This window comes from Schistocerca americana, chromosome 5 (assembly GCF_021461395.2).
Source record: "Schistocerca americana isolate TAMUIC-IGC-003095 chromosome 5, iqSchAmer2.1, whole genome shotgun sequence".
NCBI classification, from domain to species: Eukaryota; Metazoa; Arthropoda; class Insecta; order Orthoptera; family Acrididae; genus Schistocerca; species Schistocerca americana.
This window is the reverse complement of record NC_060123.1, coordinates 463,625,701-463,642,835: the sequence shown is the minus strand read 5'-3', so window position 1 is coordinate 463,642,835 and position 17,135 is coordinate 463,625,701. Positions and strand designations below refer to the sequence as shown.

At 39.7% G+C, this 17,135-nt stretch overlaps 1 protein-coding gene across 1 annotated transcript in view; it reads right to left on the bottom strand.

Moving 5' to 3' along the window:
* Nucleotides 1-723: 723 nt before the first annotated feature.
* Nucleotides 724-17,135, bottom strand: part of LOC124616435 (cilia- and flagella-associated protein 91-like) — a 295,797-nt gene continuing 279,385 nt past the window's right edge. The window contains exon 14 of the mRNA XM_047144742.1: nt 724-1,012. Coding sequence (XP_047000698.1) covers nt 724-1,012 — 289 coding nt within the window. The remainder of the gene's footprint in view (nt 1,013-17,135) is intronic.

The window sequence follows — 17,135 nt, the reverse complement described above, 5'->3', positions numbered from 1 at the left end:
CTGCAAACACATGGCAGCAAAAGAAACACTGTTAAATGCACTGGATGTAATAAATGAAAGCCTTACTGTTAATGCACTAGAACTTTGCAACAAGTTTCTTATGACAAAAGTGTCTTTAGGGAAAGCTCTAAGAAGCCAATAAACTGTCAAAATACATAAATAAGAAGCTTTTGAATGAAAGTTACTTTGTGCACAAACATTGAATTTAGGATGAAATTCATGATACCAAAACTTTTATATCATAAGATCATATTGTAAGAGCAGATAAGATACATTTTATAAAAGTAATGTGGAAATGAAAAGAGGAAAATGACGAATTTTCATATGGTTCAGAAAGTGCTCTAGATGTCAGACAGATTTGATAATGTCACTGAGACTCAAAATGCAATGGAAAGCTAATGTGGAAGCAGTGGGAGAATGCTGTACATGATGCTGTCTTCTAGAAAGTTTAACAATTTAACAAAACAGTCTCAAATTAAGAAAATAATTATTGCTCAAATTTATTTTTCCATGAAACTCATGACTCATTCCATGAATTTCTTAATTTCTATCACTGTAGTTAATATGGTGTGTGTGTGTGTGTGTGTGTGTGTGTGTGTGTGTGTAATAAGGCAACATGTTGTATTTACAAGCTATTATCAGCACATATACTACAGTTGTAATAGGTACATTACAATGAGCAAGCACAAAATGTAACTGAATGTATAATGAGCACCAATACAATTAGATGTATAATGACACTAATGATTCAAATTTAAATATTATAATTGTTTTCAAATTACTTGTGTTCTCTGCGCTTTCTTCCAGTTTTGTTACTGACACTGATTTTACTCCCTCCATTTCCTCTTCATCTGCAGTATCATCAGAACCATAAATAGCAGCATGAGCAACTCTCAGATATTTCTCTTGCTGTAGTCTTATTTGCTTCCGAGCTTGTATTTTTTCTGCTTCTGGTATTACAAACGTATGGATGAGGGAGCTTACAAGCTCCTCTTGCTCAAGAATGTCATTTCTAAAAGTTAAAATATTGAGTCATTTTCAAGTACAATAGGAAATATATGGCAAATTGAAGTCAGAGATAAAGTATATTGCAACAACAAACACTATCGAAAATCACTAGGACGTCTACTTGTACCTTATGTAGTCTTAGTTGTGAGAATCTCTAATATGAAGTTTAAAAATGCATCTCTGAATGAGTCTGAGGTACAATAATTAAAAATTAAATATATTTAATAAACAAAACCTTAGTCTGAAGTATCTATTATGACATTTTTTGTTTTTATGTCACAAAACAGTACATGTTTATTACTGAAATGAGAGAGATAGGTAAGGTTACAAACTGAACCAATCACCTAATTGGCTGCATTGTTTTTTTACTCCTAACTTTATTGCCGCAGATTGCTTCATCAAATGTAGTGTACATAAACAATATGTAGCAACTTCAAGACCAGCTAGAAAAGAAAACTAGAATCACAAGAACACAATCAAACAACGGCATAAATATAAAAACAAAGATATTTATATAAAGTCAAATGAAGTAAAAGCAGGCTTCAGTTGTAAATTTATAGATCGATTTTAATACCACACTGTTTAGTAGGAACATTCTTAGTAGATGCAGAATGTACTTTAGCTCCTTTCTCCTAATATCCAGCACAACAAACCAGTTATTGGGGTCCAGAACTGTGAGATAAAATGGCAATTTATACAAAGTATTTCTCAAGATGAAAGTCATATAAGACCACAATACTCACAAAATGATCAATACTATGACTAACCCCTGCAATTTTTGACAGCTAATTAAGTGAGTCACTTGTTTACATTGTATTAATTATTCAGTTAAATACATGATATTGAAATATATGAATCCTATTATAAAAAATCAAATGGATAAGAAGTCAACTAGCACAGACTGATAAAGACTTCATAAAGAGCAACAATTGAAATTTCTACAAAATCTTTGTAAATAAAACCCAAAGAGTTCATTTCAAGGAACTGGATAGCAAAATTGCTTAGAGTGATAAAGACACAACTGTTGACTTCTAGCACAGTACTTGGTATTACTAGTTATATGTATGGTTCAAGTAGCAAAATTTGCATACAAAGGAAAGTGGCTCCCTGTTGTGACAGTGCCACGACATTTAACAGTGCCGCCACGTCAGTAGGCACAAACGGCGATAGAGGCGCTCTGCAACTCGGCTGAACGCGGGAGCGCCACCTAGCTACGAACGGCGCCGGCCGCATGTCACGGCACGGCAGTCGAATGACCGATACGGAATTGGTAGCATGTAACCAGCTATTATTTCTACGTTTGTATATCCACGCAATTTATTAGGATTAAAGGTTATAACACTTTTTGGCAACGAGGTCGAATATTTTTGTTCCTGCATTGTGGATTTGTGTGTTCGTGTTGGGGCAGACAAGGAACAGCTTACGCAAGCGCTGATTGAACAACAAACACAGCTGACAGCTGCTATTCAGGCGTTGTTGACGTCGCTTACTCATCGTCTGTCTTCCTCTTCTCTGCCTCCGTTCCCTCCTAACGACGAGGCCGCTGAAGACTGGGAGGATTATGAGAAGCGTTTGCGGCAACACTTCTTGGCTTTCGGCGTTGTCGACGCTCCTATGTGTAAGTCGTTATTTCTATCTTGGATTTCCCCACGGATCTATCAGCTGCTATCTCAGTTAGCCCCGCTGCGGGAACCTGCCTCTCTGTCCTTCCAAGAAATGTGTGACTTATTGTCTAACTACTACCGAAAAAACACCCACGTCGTTGCCGCCCGCGTGGCGTTCTACTGGTGTCGGAAACAGCCCCATCAATCTTACCGAGCATGGGCGGCAGAACTACACGGTCTGAGTAGGAAATGTCAGTTTGTCACGGACACTCATCATGAGTCTTATGCTGATTCAATGGTTAGGGATGCTATTCTACGGCTTGCTCCTGATAAAGAAGTTCGGCAACGTGCCTTACAACTGCCAAACCCGTCGTTGTTGGAAGTTCTAAGCATCGCTCAATCTTTTGAAGTGTCTCACGCTGCTGGTGCACAAATAGACGCGTGGTGTGATGTAGGCGCTGTACAGACCAGTTTCGACACGGACAATTTGACTGTTTCCCAGGGGACCGACGATGTGGCGGCGGTTCACTCGCGTCACCAACGTCGCGTTGGGCCACAACTCTCGCAGCGAAAACAGCAACCACAGAAGCAGGTTCGTTCCGCACTTCCTTCTTGTCCACGTTGTTTCGTACAGCATGACAGGGCCGTGTGTCCAAAACGTTGGGACACGTGTAATTCATTAGGAAAAAAGGCCACATTGCTTCTTTGTGTCAGTCCCCTAAAGTTCCTGTCGACGAGGATGAGGCATCAGACATGGATGTTAACTGTGTGCTTTCTCAAACAAATAAGCTGTTTGTTATTGTTCGTGTTCTGGATAAAGACATTCGCATGCAAGTGGACACTGGCTCTGCAGTAACTCTCATTAATTCTCGCACGTATTTGGAGTTGGGCTCCCCTCCCTTGTCTCCAGTTACGCGAAATCTGAGAACTTATAATAAACAGAAAATTCCTATCGTTGGCCAGTTTGATGCTTCCACTGCCTACAAGTCTGTTGTTAGGCCCCTCACGTTTTATGTGGTGTATCATACGGGCACTGAAAGCCTGTTCGGTTATGATGCTTTCCAGTTGTTCGGGTTCTCCATTGATGATGATGTGCACCTCCTATCCGCGCGTGTTGCTGCAGCCGACATCGCTACCGCTTCCGAGTACGCCGGAACCAGCCCCAGTCGCGACGCCGCCTTCTCCGGGACCCATCTCGCTGGAGCACACCCCCAGGTCTACGACACCTATGGATGCTGCTCCAGAGTTTTCACCCATCATCTCGTCCAGGAGGCACGTTCCACACACGAGCTTCCGTCCTGGACATTTTCGACCATACTCTCATGTTTCTCCGCAGGATCCTCTCGTGGTCTCCCAAGAGGCCATGGATGTCTCCACGCTGTCCGTGTCTCCCAGGAAGTGAGTGTTTTTTTTTTCAAGGGGGGGAAACGTTGTGACAGTGCCACGACATTTAACAGTGCCGCCACGTCAGTATGCGCAAACGGCGATAGAGGCGCTCTGCAACTCGGCTGAGTGCGGGAGCGCCACCTAGCTACGTTGGCGCCGGCCGCATGTCACGGCACGGCAGTCGAATGACCGATACGGAATTGGTAGCATGTAACCAGCTATTGTTTCTACGTTTGTATATCCACACAATTTATTAGGATTAAAGGTTATAACACTCCCCACTCTAGACTCATATTCATCAACCAGAGAAGAAACTAGGCTAAGGATTATACTGAATAAAATCTGCTACCAATGGCAACTGAAGGTGGTTTAATTAAAACATGACAAGTTTTGAGCTTCTACCCTCTTCAGGTGATTACATTCGGTTACATGTTGACACACTCAATGTTTGAGTTCACTTTTTAACACAATCACACAATTCAGTGTTTAATGCACAAGCATGAAACTGAATGTAATTACCTGAAGACAGGCATCAGCCCAAAATTGGTTCTGTTTTAAATAAGCCACCTTCAGTTGTGACTAGTAGCAGATTTCAGGAGTTGATAAATGACATTATTTTATAACTAAACAATAGAAAATCCAGAATGGAATAACAACAATATGAAAAGGATAGATTGCTACTCACCATACTAAGTTGCAGAGAGGCAAAATAAAAAAAAAAGATTGCTAACATTTATATTTTCAGACAAAAATGTCCCTTTTTTTTTTTTTTTTTTTTTTTTTTTAAAAAAAGAAGAAAACACGCACAAATTCACACAAGCATAACACACACACACACACACACACACACACACACATACATACCCACCATCTCCGGGTGCTGGACCACCGGTCAGTATAATTTTTTGAACAGTTCTTTCAGTACTATTTTTTGCATGTAGTAATTTTAAAGGACACAACCTGGAATTCTCCTGTGCTGTAACATTTCCCAACCTCATTCATCTATTATTTCAATAGGACTGTTGTACTTGCTCTGATAAAGTCATGTTGTTGTTGTTGTGGTCTTCAGTCCAGAGACTGGTTTAATGCAGCTCTCCATGCTACTCTATCCTGTGCAAGCTTCTTCATCTCCCAGCACCTACTGCGGCCTACATCCTTCTGAATCTGCTTAACATATTCATCTCTTGGTCTCCCTTTTCGATTTTTACCATCCACGCTGCCCTCCAATACTAAATTGGTGATCCCTCGATGTCTCAGAGCTTATCCTACCAACCGATCCCTTCTTCTAGTCAAGTTGTGCCACAAGCTCCTCTTCTCCCCAGTTCTATTCAATACCTCCTCATTAGTTATGTGATCTACCCATCTAATCTTCAGCATTCTTCTGTAGCACCACATTTTGAAAGCTTCTATTCTCTTCTTGTCTAAACTATTTATCATCCACGTTTCACTTCCATACAAGGCTACACTCCATACAAATACTTTCAGAAACGACTTCCTGACATTTAAATCTATACTCGATGTTAACAAATTTTTCTTCTTCAGAAATGCTTTCCTTGCCATTGCCAGTCTACATTTGATATCCTCTCTACTTCAACCATCATCAGTTATTTTGCTCCCCAAATAGCAAGACTCCTTTACTACTTTAAGTGTCTCATTTCCTAATCTAATTCCCTCAGCATCACCCGACTTAATTCGACTACATTCCATTATCTTCATTTTGCTTTTATTGATATTCATCTTATACCCTCCTTTCAAGACACTGATCATTCCGTTCAACTGCTCTTCCAAGTCCTTTGCTGTCTCTGACAGAATTACAATGTCATCAGCGAACCTCAAAGTTTTTATTTCTTTCTCCATGGATTTTAATACCTACTCCAGACTTTTCTTTTGTTTCCTTTACTGGTTGCTCAATATACAGATTGAATAACATTGGGGATAGACTACAACCCTGTCTCACTCCCTTCCCAACCACTGCTTCCCTTTCATACCCCCTTGACTCTTATAACTGCCATCTGGTTTCTGTACAAATTGTAAATAGCCTTTCGCTCCCTGTATTTTACCCCTGCCACCTTCAGAATTTGAAAGAGAGTACTCCAATCAACATTGTCAAAAGCTTTGTCTAAGTCTACAAATGCTAGAAATGTAGGTTTGCCTTTCCTTAATCTTTCTTCTAAGATAAGTCGTAGGGTCAGTATTGCCTCACGTGTTCCAGTGTTTCTACGGAATCCAAACTGATCTTCCCCGAGGTCGGCTTCTACCAGTTTTTCCATTCGTCTGTAAAGAATTCGTGTTAGCATTTTGCAGCTGTGACTTATTAAACTGATAGTTCGGTAATTTTCACATCTGTCAACACCTGCTTTCTTTGGGATTGGAATTATTATATTCTTCTTGAAGTCTGAGGGTATTTTGCCTGTCTCATACATCTTGCTCACCAGATGGTAGAGTTTTGTCAGGACTGGCTCTCCCAAGGCTGTCAGTAGTTCTAATGGGATGTTGTCTACTCCGGGGGCCTTGTTTCGACTCAGGTCTTTCAGTGCTCTGTCAAACTCTTCACGCAGTATCATATCTCCCATTTCATCTTCATCTACATCCTCTTCCATTTCCATAATATTGTCTTCAAGTACATCGCCCTTGTGTAGATCCTCTATATACTCCTTCCACCTTTCTGCTTTCCCTTCTTTGCTTAGAACTGGGTTTCCATAAAAGCTCTTGATATTCATGCAAGTGGTTCTCCTTTCTCCAAAGGTCTCTTTAATTTTCCTGTAGGCAGTATCTATCTTACCCCTAGTGAGATAAGCCTCTACATCCTTACATTTGCCCTCTAGCCATCCCTGCTTAGCCATTTTGCACTTCCTGTCAATCTCATTTTTGAGATGTTTGTATTCCTTTTTGCCTGCTTCATTCACTGCATTTTTATATTTTCTCCTTTCATCAATTAAATTCAATATTTCTTCTGTTACCCAGGGGTTTCTATTAGTCCTCATCTTGTTACCTATTTGATCCTCTGCTGCCTTCGCTATTTCATCCCTCAAAGCTACCCATTCTTCTTCTACTGTATTTCTTTCCCCCATTCCTGTCAGTTGTTCCCTTATGCTCTCCCTGATACCCTGTACAAACTCTGGTTCTTTCAGTTTATCCAGGTCCCATTGAAGGTGTATTTATTTGCTTACTGTTGGACCATTTCCAATTCATCCACTAAGAAAGATTGGACCGTATATGCTAAAAGCTAACAACTATCTCCATGATCACGACCAGAGGACTGCATGATGCCAACCAGTCAACGTGTCTTTTCTCCGCCACATGGTGTCATTTAAAAGTTGTGTGGAGGGGCATGGGGTCAGTGCAAAACCCTCTAGTCATTGTTGTCTTCCCAGGTATTTAAGCCTCTACTTCTTATTCAGGAAGGTTTGCAGTTGGCATTGTGTGACTGCATGGCCACATTCTAGTCCTCCCTCCAAGGAAAAATGCCTGGCAGAGCCAGGAAATCAACCCAAGTCCTCTATGTGACATTCAGGCACAGTGATCAGTGAGTTGCAAAGGCAGACTGGACTGTACAAGCTAACAGCAGGAAACTTACACATGTTTGTGGAGTAAGTGCTGAGAGGGCACACATAATGTGAAGATTGTCTAGCAAGTTTATTACACATTGTACTGGAGACAAAAAAGAAAGATTCCACTGGTCTTGATGTCAAAGCAGTTTAACAATATGTTTGACCAGATCAATACTTGAGTTTGGTGAACAGTTAGATCTGGAAGGAAGTAATACAGTGAAAGTTCAGTAACTGTGGTTGACATGGCAGGAAAATATGATTAGCTGCTGAGAAAAGTCAAAATGGGGACATCTAGGGATGAGAATTGTATTCATTTGAGCAGCTTCAGTTTTCCTGAGAAAAGCTACGAAGTGCTAACAGTTTTTAAGAATTACTGTGAAACAATTTGCAGATTATGTGTTCAATGAGATGTGAGCAGTGGGATGAACTGTGACTTATTAAGTAAGATTCTAAATGATTTTATTTGAATGCACCCTTTTAAGCTGCAGTTATGGCAGTGTTTATCTACCGATCATAGTTTGGCAAGCAATGTGTCAGTTTCATGTAGCCAACGGAATGATGCTTTGACATAACCAATGAGAAGTGAGAACAGAGGCAGTGTATTTCTAGCACTGAAATTGAAACCATTGCCTTGTTTGCTGTTTTTCAGTGTATTAGTGGATTTTGAGGAAAATATTTTTTTGATTATGACAGCAAGTGCTATAAAGGATTTAAGTGATTTAGTTCTTCATGGCAACATCATCTGTTGCTGTGTGCCTCACGTATTAATTGCAGAGACATGAAAATGTATGTAATGTGGTAGTGAAATGACTCTTAAAGAGTCAACGGTTTGTGTGGATATAATCATCTGCAAGTGCAGCAAAAGCTGCCACTTTGAATAAGTGGATCAACATTTTTTAATTCAATCACAGGAGAAGGTAGGTGCATCAATGTTTATTAATAACAGATTAATAATATAATTATACATTTAATGTATTAATAAACATGGATCAACCTTCCTTCTTCCATAATTTAATTAAAAAACATTGATGCACCTACCTCCTCCCAAGATGTAATTAAAAATCACTGATCCATTTATTCAGTGTGCTCACACAGTTTGACTGCATACCAGTATACAGAAGAGAAATATTTCACAGATTTCTCAAATATATCATGGGTTGCAATTCTGTCTTTGGTTTGCAGATGCTAGCACAGATGAAATAGCTGCTACTCAGACAAGGAGCAATTAAATTTATAATCCTTGATTACAGCAATGTTGCACACTTTATTCTGAATGTATTATTTTGAAACACATCGGCTGCCTGCTGCTCTCTCATTGGCTGTGTAACACAAATGCTGACACACCTCCTTTGTACCTATCATACATTGTGACAAGTGCCAACAACATTCCTGCACAAAACACAAAAGTACACCACTGTCCCTATTCTAGACCTTTACCAGCAGCCGAAATTCTGAGCTCTCCCAGGTATTATGCATCTGTAGACTTATCAGCATTAGTGTGAAAGACTACAGTGAGAACAATACGTCAAACATAGCATGATGAGATGTGAGAGTTCAGTCAGTAAGCGTATTACTAATAAATTACGCATCTGCCAAGTGTTAGTAGTTGAACTCCCAACTACGTAGATGAAATTGGTAAAAATCTAGAACAGAGTCACTGGCGTACTTATCTGTGCCATGCAGGAATGTTGTCAATGCTTGCTGTGAGATATTATGGGAACAAAACAAGGTGTGTCAGCTGTTTGTGTTGTGCAGCCAATGAGATAGCAACACCCAGACAAAATGTTTTGAAGTAACACATTTGGGATAAAGGGTAAAACATTGCTATAAATGAGGATTACAAATTTAATTGCTCCTTATCTGAGTGGCAGCTATTTAAACTGTGCTAGCATTAGCAAACCAAGGACAGTGTTGTAACTCATGAATATATTTCAAAAAGCAGTGAAATATTTCTCAGCCCTGTACTACTATGCAATCGATCTGTGCGAGCACAATGAATGTTGTTTAGTTAAATCATGGGAGAAGGAAGGTCGATCAGTGTTTATTAATATATCAAACATATGACTCTATTATTGATAAAAATTGAAAAAAAAGAAAAAACCATTGATCCACTTATTCAAAGTGGCAGCTTTTGCTGCACTTGCACATGATTCTATCCATACAAATCTTTGACTTTTAAGAGTCATTTCATACCCACATTTGATACATTTTTGTGTTTCTTCAGTTAATACATGAGACATGCAGCAATGGATGATGTCGCTGTGCTGACCTAAATCACTTGAATCAGTCAACTTTATGGCACTTGCTGCCATAATCACAAAATATTTTTTCTCAAAATTCACTAATACAGCAAAAAGCAGCAAACAAGACAATGGTTTCAATTTCAGCACTAGGAACACATTGCCTCTGTTCTCACCTCTCACTAGTTACGTCAAAGAATCATTCCACTGGCTACATGAAACTGATGCATTGCCAACATAGGAGTAGATAAGCACTGATGTAACTGCCACTGGCCCTGATCTAGACTTTAGAAGATGAAAATCTTATTAAATCTGGAGTCAGCACCAACATCCACTAAATTAGTATTCTGAGAACCTGTAGTTACAATCTGACTTTATAACACTTTGACTATCAAACAAAATGCTATTACAAAAAGATTCAATACATATACTGACATTACTGTATGTATTGTGCTAGAGTCACTGATATCTAAAGTTCTTGTCTCTGTAGAAGCCTGTAAGAAATACCTCAGGCAAATAAATAGATCAACCACAACAAACATGCTCTGTAATAAACCTTTATACATAATAAAGATAGTTCTCACCCTTGAAATGATCTTGCTTAGCTACTTTACCAAAATTCACAACTATCAAGCTAGTATGGGACTTTCCTATTAATCAATGGTTTCCTTTTTTGAAATCCTTTGGAATAAAAAAGTGAAAAATCTCGCACCGTCTCAGCTACTGAAAATTACTGATATTTGGAGACTTGTATATGTGCATCAGCATTCAAGATTATTTGGTTCTATCAAGAACATTACTATCATTTGTATATAACTCAGCACCACAGAAGAACCTACAGCATTCAATGTTATGTATAACTCAATTGTTAAGTGCATATAGTGTAAATAAACATATTAATGTGTTATCTTTTTGTAGATGTCTGACAGTATTTATTGGTCACCTCAACTATCGATACAACAGAGATCAACAGGTGATGAGTCTTATTTTTTTTCCCACTAACTGTCAATGAGTTAGGTGCTTTTGTGGTAGTGATCAGAAATTCAGTATAATTTTCACATCTCTTACGTGAAACTTTTCTCTATTTCAAGTGTCTTTAATCTGTATTTACAATGGCAGCTTCTAGAGAGCAATTCCTCACTGCACTTTTTCAGTTTCAGATTACCTGCTTGATCATCACTATCGGCAGATTGTTGGAAGTACAACAAATCCAGCAAACGACATTGACTAAAGCACAGAATCCCAATGACCAGGTACCACCTCCTCTGCCATTCTGTTCTTTGAATGTGAAATATGAGGAATGGACAGAGTACCACCTGCAGCTAGAACAACACTTTGCTGTGTATAACAAATCAGGTAAATCACGATGCTCTTTCTTTTTTTCATGGGTAGGAGTGCATAGTTTCTATTTGGTCACAATTTGTTCCCTCAGTTAGAACCCCAAACCATACCTTATGAACACATTTTTCAAGCATTAGACGACTACTTCAAAGTTCAGATTCATGTAACTTATCATCATATTAATTAGTATTATAAGGAATGAATTGCTGAACTCAACAGCATGACTATGACTGTAAATTTAACTGCTGTTGTGGAGCCACAGATCAGGATGAAATGCTTCACAATGCCATAACTCTAAACATCGCTGATAACAGAATACAAGGTGAGAGTCTACAGCACCGCAACCCTGGTCTCAATGATGTGCTTAAAGCAACCGAAGCTCAGGAAGTTCAAAATTTCACTGAACTGGTCTTAAATGTCCCTGCTGTTGCAACTTTGATTGTGGATAGGTTGAAGAAATCCCAGTTTCACAGGTAACATAACAACCAGTGGCACAAGCAACAGAATAAATACATTCAGACGTGCATAGCTGCATCCTCAGCTCATTCCAAGCTTCTGAAGTCTTGTGAGCATTGCCATGTAATATATGAGCACAAAAACTGCTTTCTCTGGCACATGGTATGCTGACACTGTCATAAATCAGGACACACATAGCATATGTGCATGCAAAGGAAATGAAAAGTAAACTCTGTTCCACACAATTCTTGGCTTGAGAAAACTGAAGTAAATATGATCCCTCATTCTGAATATGAACCCACTCCTCCTCACAATCGACACAGGAACTATGGATGGAAGCAACACAACTGCACAGCAAAATGCTCAGTGCAAAATCTGCCACATTCTAACCAATTTTCTTCCAATATATATAAAGCTAAATGCTTCATCAACAAGTCTACTCACCAAGTGGTGGCAGAACATACACATAAAAGAGGGTTGTAATTAGGCAAGCTATCGGAGCCAGTGGCTCCTTTTTCAGGCAGAAGGGTTGAAGGGGAAGGAAGTCAGGTGAAGGAAAAGGACTGGAGAGGTCTAGGAAAAGGGGCAGATTTTGGGAAAGTCACCCACAACTGTAGGTCAGGGGAGACTTGCCACACGAGATGAGAATGAAAGACTTTCCTTCTCATGAAATGCATGGACATTTGTTCGATGGCACACTGGGACATGCAAAGAATTTTCATGAGCATATTACAATGCAGAACACTGCGAACCACAAGTTTTACCATGCTCATCAGATACCCAACACCATTCATAGCAAAGTTGCTTCTGAACTTCACAGATTAGGACAAATCAGAGTTTTTAAACCCATTTTGGAAGTCAATGGGCATCTACCTTTGTGGTTACAATACAAGTGAATGGGAAGATCAGACCTTGTGCTTACTTTAAAGCTACAGTTAATGCTCAAATAGTGATTGATTCCTTCCCCCTTCCACACACTGATGAGCTTATGGACTGAGTAGCAGCAGGTGTATTTTTTTTTCATAAATTGACTTAGTTTATGCCCATCTTCAGCTTCCCCACGATGACGGAAAAAAATTATAATGGTTGTCATGCATGTGGGCTTGTATCAACATTTGTGCCTTCCCTTTGGAAATGCCTATACTCTTGCACTGTTTCAATGGTTTCTTGAACAAGTGACATTGAAAGTTCTGTCCTGTTCAAATTGTTTTGATGGCATCATTGTATCCAGACAAACACCAGAACAGCATCTAAAATATCTGTAGTCTCTTTCTCAAGTTTTAACTGACACAGGGCTCAAGTGTAATTTGCAGAAATGTTCATTTTCCAGTATTGAAATCAAATATCTACAAGTATATGAGAACTACAAGCTGTTTTTGGGAAACTGGCATACTACATGTAATTCATTCTGGATGCAGTGCAAATAGCTGCCACTTTATATCGCCTCCAGCACAAAAATCTCCCTTTTAAATGGCCTGGAGAATGTGAACAATCTTTTCAGAAACATTTCAACAACGTTGCTTAGTCACCTGTGCCCGATGCATTTCAATCTGTATCAGTAGTGCTTGCAGCTAGTGCATCAACACATGAAACAGGGGCAACATGGGATGACCCATACCATTCACATCTAGGATGCTGAACAAAGCCCAAGTCAACTACAGCAGCTGGAAAAGAAAGCTTTAGCCATAATTTACACTTTCACAAAACTCCATCAATATCTGGCTTGGTTCAAATGGCTCTGAGCACTATGGGACTTAACTTCTAAGGTCATCAGTCACCTAGAACTTAGAACTACTTAAACCTAACTAACCTAAGGACATCACAAACATCCATGCCCGAGGCAGGATTCGAATCTGCGACCATAGCAGTCGCGCAGTTCCAGACTGTAGCACCTAGAACCACTCTGCCACCACGGCCGGCCTCCATCAATATCTGTGTAGTAGAAAATTTTATCATGTGACTTATCATAAGCCAATGATTCTCTTTTTTATATGGTGAAAGATATACCTGATCGTACAGCACAGAAGCTGCAAAGTTGATCACAACTTCTTTCCAATTATCAATATGAAATTCTTTATTGCCCTATAGCACTGCACACTAACACAGACACTTTGTCTTGCTCACCGGTGAGAAATGGTTTGGACATTGACACATCAGGAGTCTCTTGTCTTCAAATTAATCATTCTGATCCACGAGCACTGCCAGCTTTTCAAAAAAATGGTTCAAATGGCTCTAAGCACTATGGGACTTAACATCTGAGGTCATCAGTCCCATAGACGTAGAACTACTTAAACCTAACCAACCTAAGGATGTCACACACTCCATGCCCGAGGCAGGATTCAAACCTGCGACCGTAGCAGCAACGTGGTTCCCGACTAAGGCGCCAGCTTTTCCCATTGATTCTTGGTGGACCGTATGGGCTACTGAGAAAGATCAGTTACAATGATTGCTCAAGTACTAAATTAGGATGGGTTGGCCTCATAACCCGAAACCAATCTTAGATGAAATAGTTCACAAATAATATGCACAATGCAACTGTCTTCCTCTCCAGAATGCTGTAATTTCATTACATTTTCTTGAGGGACAAACGTGCGTCCTGATTCTCACATTTTTGCCACAACATGTGTTGAAAATAGAGGGCACTGGGGAATAGATAGAACTAAGCAGCTTGCATGTCAGTGCTGTATATGACTCAAGCTGGATAGATAAATAGAAATAGATAAATAGAAATACGATAGCAGGAAATCAGGCAGCATTGAGCCAAGGATTTTTCAATTGGCCTCAACATGATGGTCCTTGGTGATGTACCCTTTTTGATTTTGCTGGTCCCTTCCGGAAGATGGCTCATTATTGGCAATCCATACAGCAAATATCCTTTTGTCATTCCCACGCATCTGACTTTTAACCCTAGCACTATCAAAGCATTCACTTCTGTCCTTTTCTTAGAAGATTTTCCACAAACAGTTGTCTTGGACAATGGTTCACAATTTTCTTCTCCAGAATTTCAACAATTTTGCCAACAGAATGAAATTCAATATATATGACTGGAACCATTCTCTCCTCAATCAAACAGTGAAGCTGAAAGTTTTGTCACATTTTTAAGGCTTAGATGTCCATACTTCATGCTTTGCATTTCATGGATAATGCTTTGTTGTTTCTGAGCACCTATTGCACTATGCCTGCACACGACACTTTGCCAACAGAACTCTTACATGGTTGGTCCCACCAGACTCTGCTGCATTCTTTCGCCCTTGGCATTCTCTTTCTAACGGTATCTTCACAACAGTGTTATGCACCATGGACAAAGTTTTCTCTCATGTCTATAATATGCCTCACAACTGGGACTCCAGTTTGTCAGATGTCTAGCTGTGGTGATTATACCATTCACAGTGCATCTGGCACACACTGACAGCACCAAAATCAGTTTCACCAAAACCTTGCCCGGAACTCAGCCTCATGCCCCCCCAGCAGCCCTTCAGGCATTGAGGCATTTGGGTCTTCCAATAACTCTGCCATAGAGCTCCACCTCTGCTTGCATCTACAGCCACTGCTGCAGTAACCACATTCATTATTTTTCTTAGTGATAGCTGTCATGAACATAAAGATATTGTTGTTGCTCAGGCAGGATACTATTCTAGAATACATCACCTTCTCCAAAATTTTGGAAGATAATGCAGTAGTCAAATGGGTCAGTAGTTATAGACATCTATCCTGTCACTTTTCTTATAGTGTGGCTTAACAATGGCATATTTCAATTTTTCTGGAAAACACTCTGAATTAGTGATGCATTACATAGTTCAGAAAATGCAGTGCTTATTATGTGACACCATGTCCTTAGTACTCTGTTGGAAATGCCATCAAATCCAGATGAACTTTTATTTTTGAGAGAATACATAATGTTCTGAAGCTGGTGAGAACTTCCGTATGATTGAATCCTATGTTAAGGTGCTTTTTCAATGTACTCTTTGATTTTTCTCAGGAAGTGTTTGTCCCTATATTTTCCACTACATTTAAGAAATGATTATTAAACATATTTGTCACCTGTGACTGATCATTTACAGTTCTTCCATTTAAATTAATAGTGATTTTATCTTGTTGTGTGATTTGTTGTTCTGTGTTGTTTTATTATATTCCATATAGCCTTAGTTCTACTTTTGGAATTGCGGATTATGACATAATGTGCATGTTCCTCAATTTCTTAATAATTTCTCTTAGTAATTTTGAAAAATGCTGGATGGAATGTAACAATGAAAAGGATAGTTACTACTCACCATACAGCATATGGGGGGGCTTCCCTAATGCCCATGGCCTTACTGCTATTGGACACTACCTTTCCCAGTGCCTGATGGATTCCAAACCAACAACCTCTTTCCTAGTCACCGTGACCTACTATAGCCTCACCCACAATTACTTCTCCACTGAAGGTGTTACCTATAAACACATCTTGGGTATGGCTATGGGGATTCGCGTGGCACCATCCTATGCCAACCTATTCATGGGCCAGAAAGAGGAATCCTTCCTAAACAACCAGAATCCCAAACCCCTCATCTGGTTCAGATTCATTGATGACATCTTCATGATCTGGATTGAGGGTGAGGCCACACTATCCACATTCCTCCAGAACCTCAACACATTCGCCCCCATTTCTTCACCTGGTCCTACTCAACACAATGTTGACCTCCACCTCAAATATGCCACATCAGAACCTCCGTCCATATCAAACATACCAACCACCAGCAATACCTGCACTTTGACAGCTGACACTCAATCCATACAAAGGAGTCCCTTCCATGAATCCTAGCCACTCATGGCCGTCACATCTGTAGTGATGAGCAATCCCTTTCAAAATATACTGAGGATCTCACTGAGACCTCCACAAGTCATAATTACCCTCCCAAACTCATCTCTCCAATCACCCACCACCTCCCAAAGTCCCACTGTCTGGCCGCAGAGGAGCATTCCCCTCATGACTCAGTAACATCAGGACTGGAGCACCTGAATTACATTCTCCACCAGGGTTTTGACTCCTCTTGTCGTGCCCTGAAATGAGAAATGTCCTACCCACTATCCTTGCTACCCCTCCCACAGTGGTATTTCACTGCCCACTGAACCTACACAATATCCTCATAAATCTCTACACAACCCCCACTACCGACCCTTTGCCTCATGGCTCATATCCCTTAATAGAACTTGTCAAATTCTGGGAAAAGGATCTGTCAGCGATAAGGGAAGTATTATTTAAAGAGTTAAATTACTTTTTTAAGATTATTCTGGAATATATTATTGGATAAAGGAGCAGTTTTGGCTATGCGAACAGTCATCTTAGTTAATGGAGAAAAATTGAATAATAAAATTTCATTGTGAATACATAGATATAAAAATTAAAAATGTACTCATGTCCCTCCTTCAAATCATTTCTTATACCTCTTCAGTATTGTTGTGACACTTTGGTGTTTCCCTCCATTATTACTGGTGTCCTAGCAAGCCCTCACAGTCGTCCAAACATTTATTACAATGTACATAATTTGTGCTTTTTATGTTCACCTCCA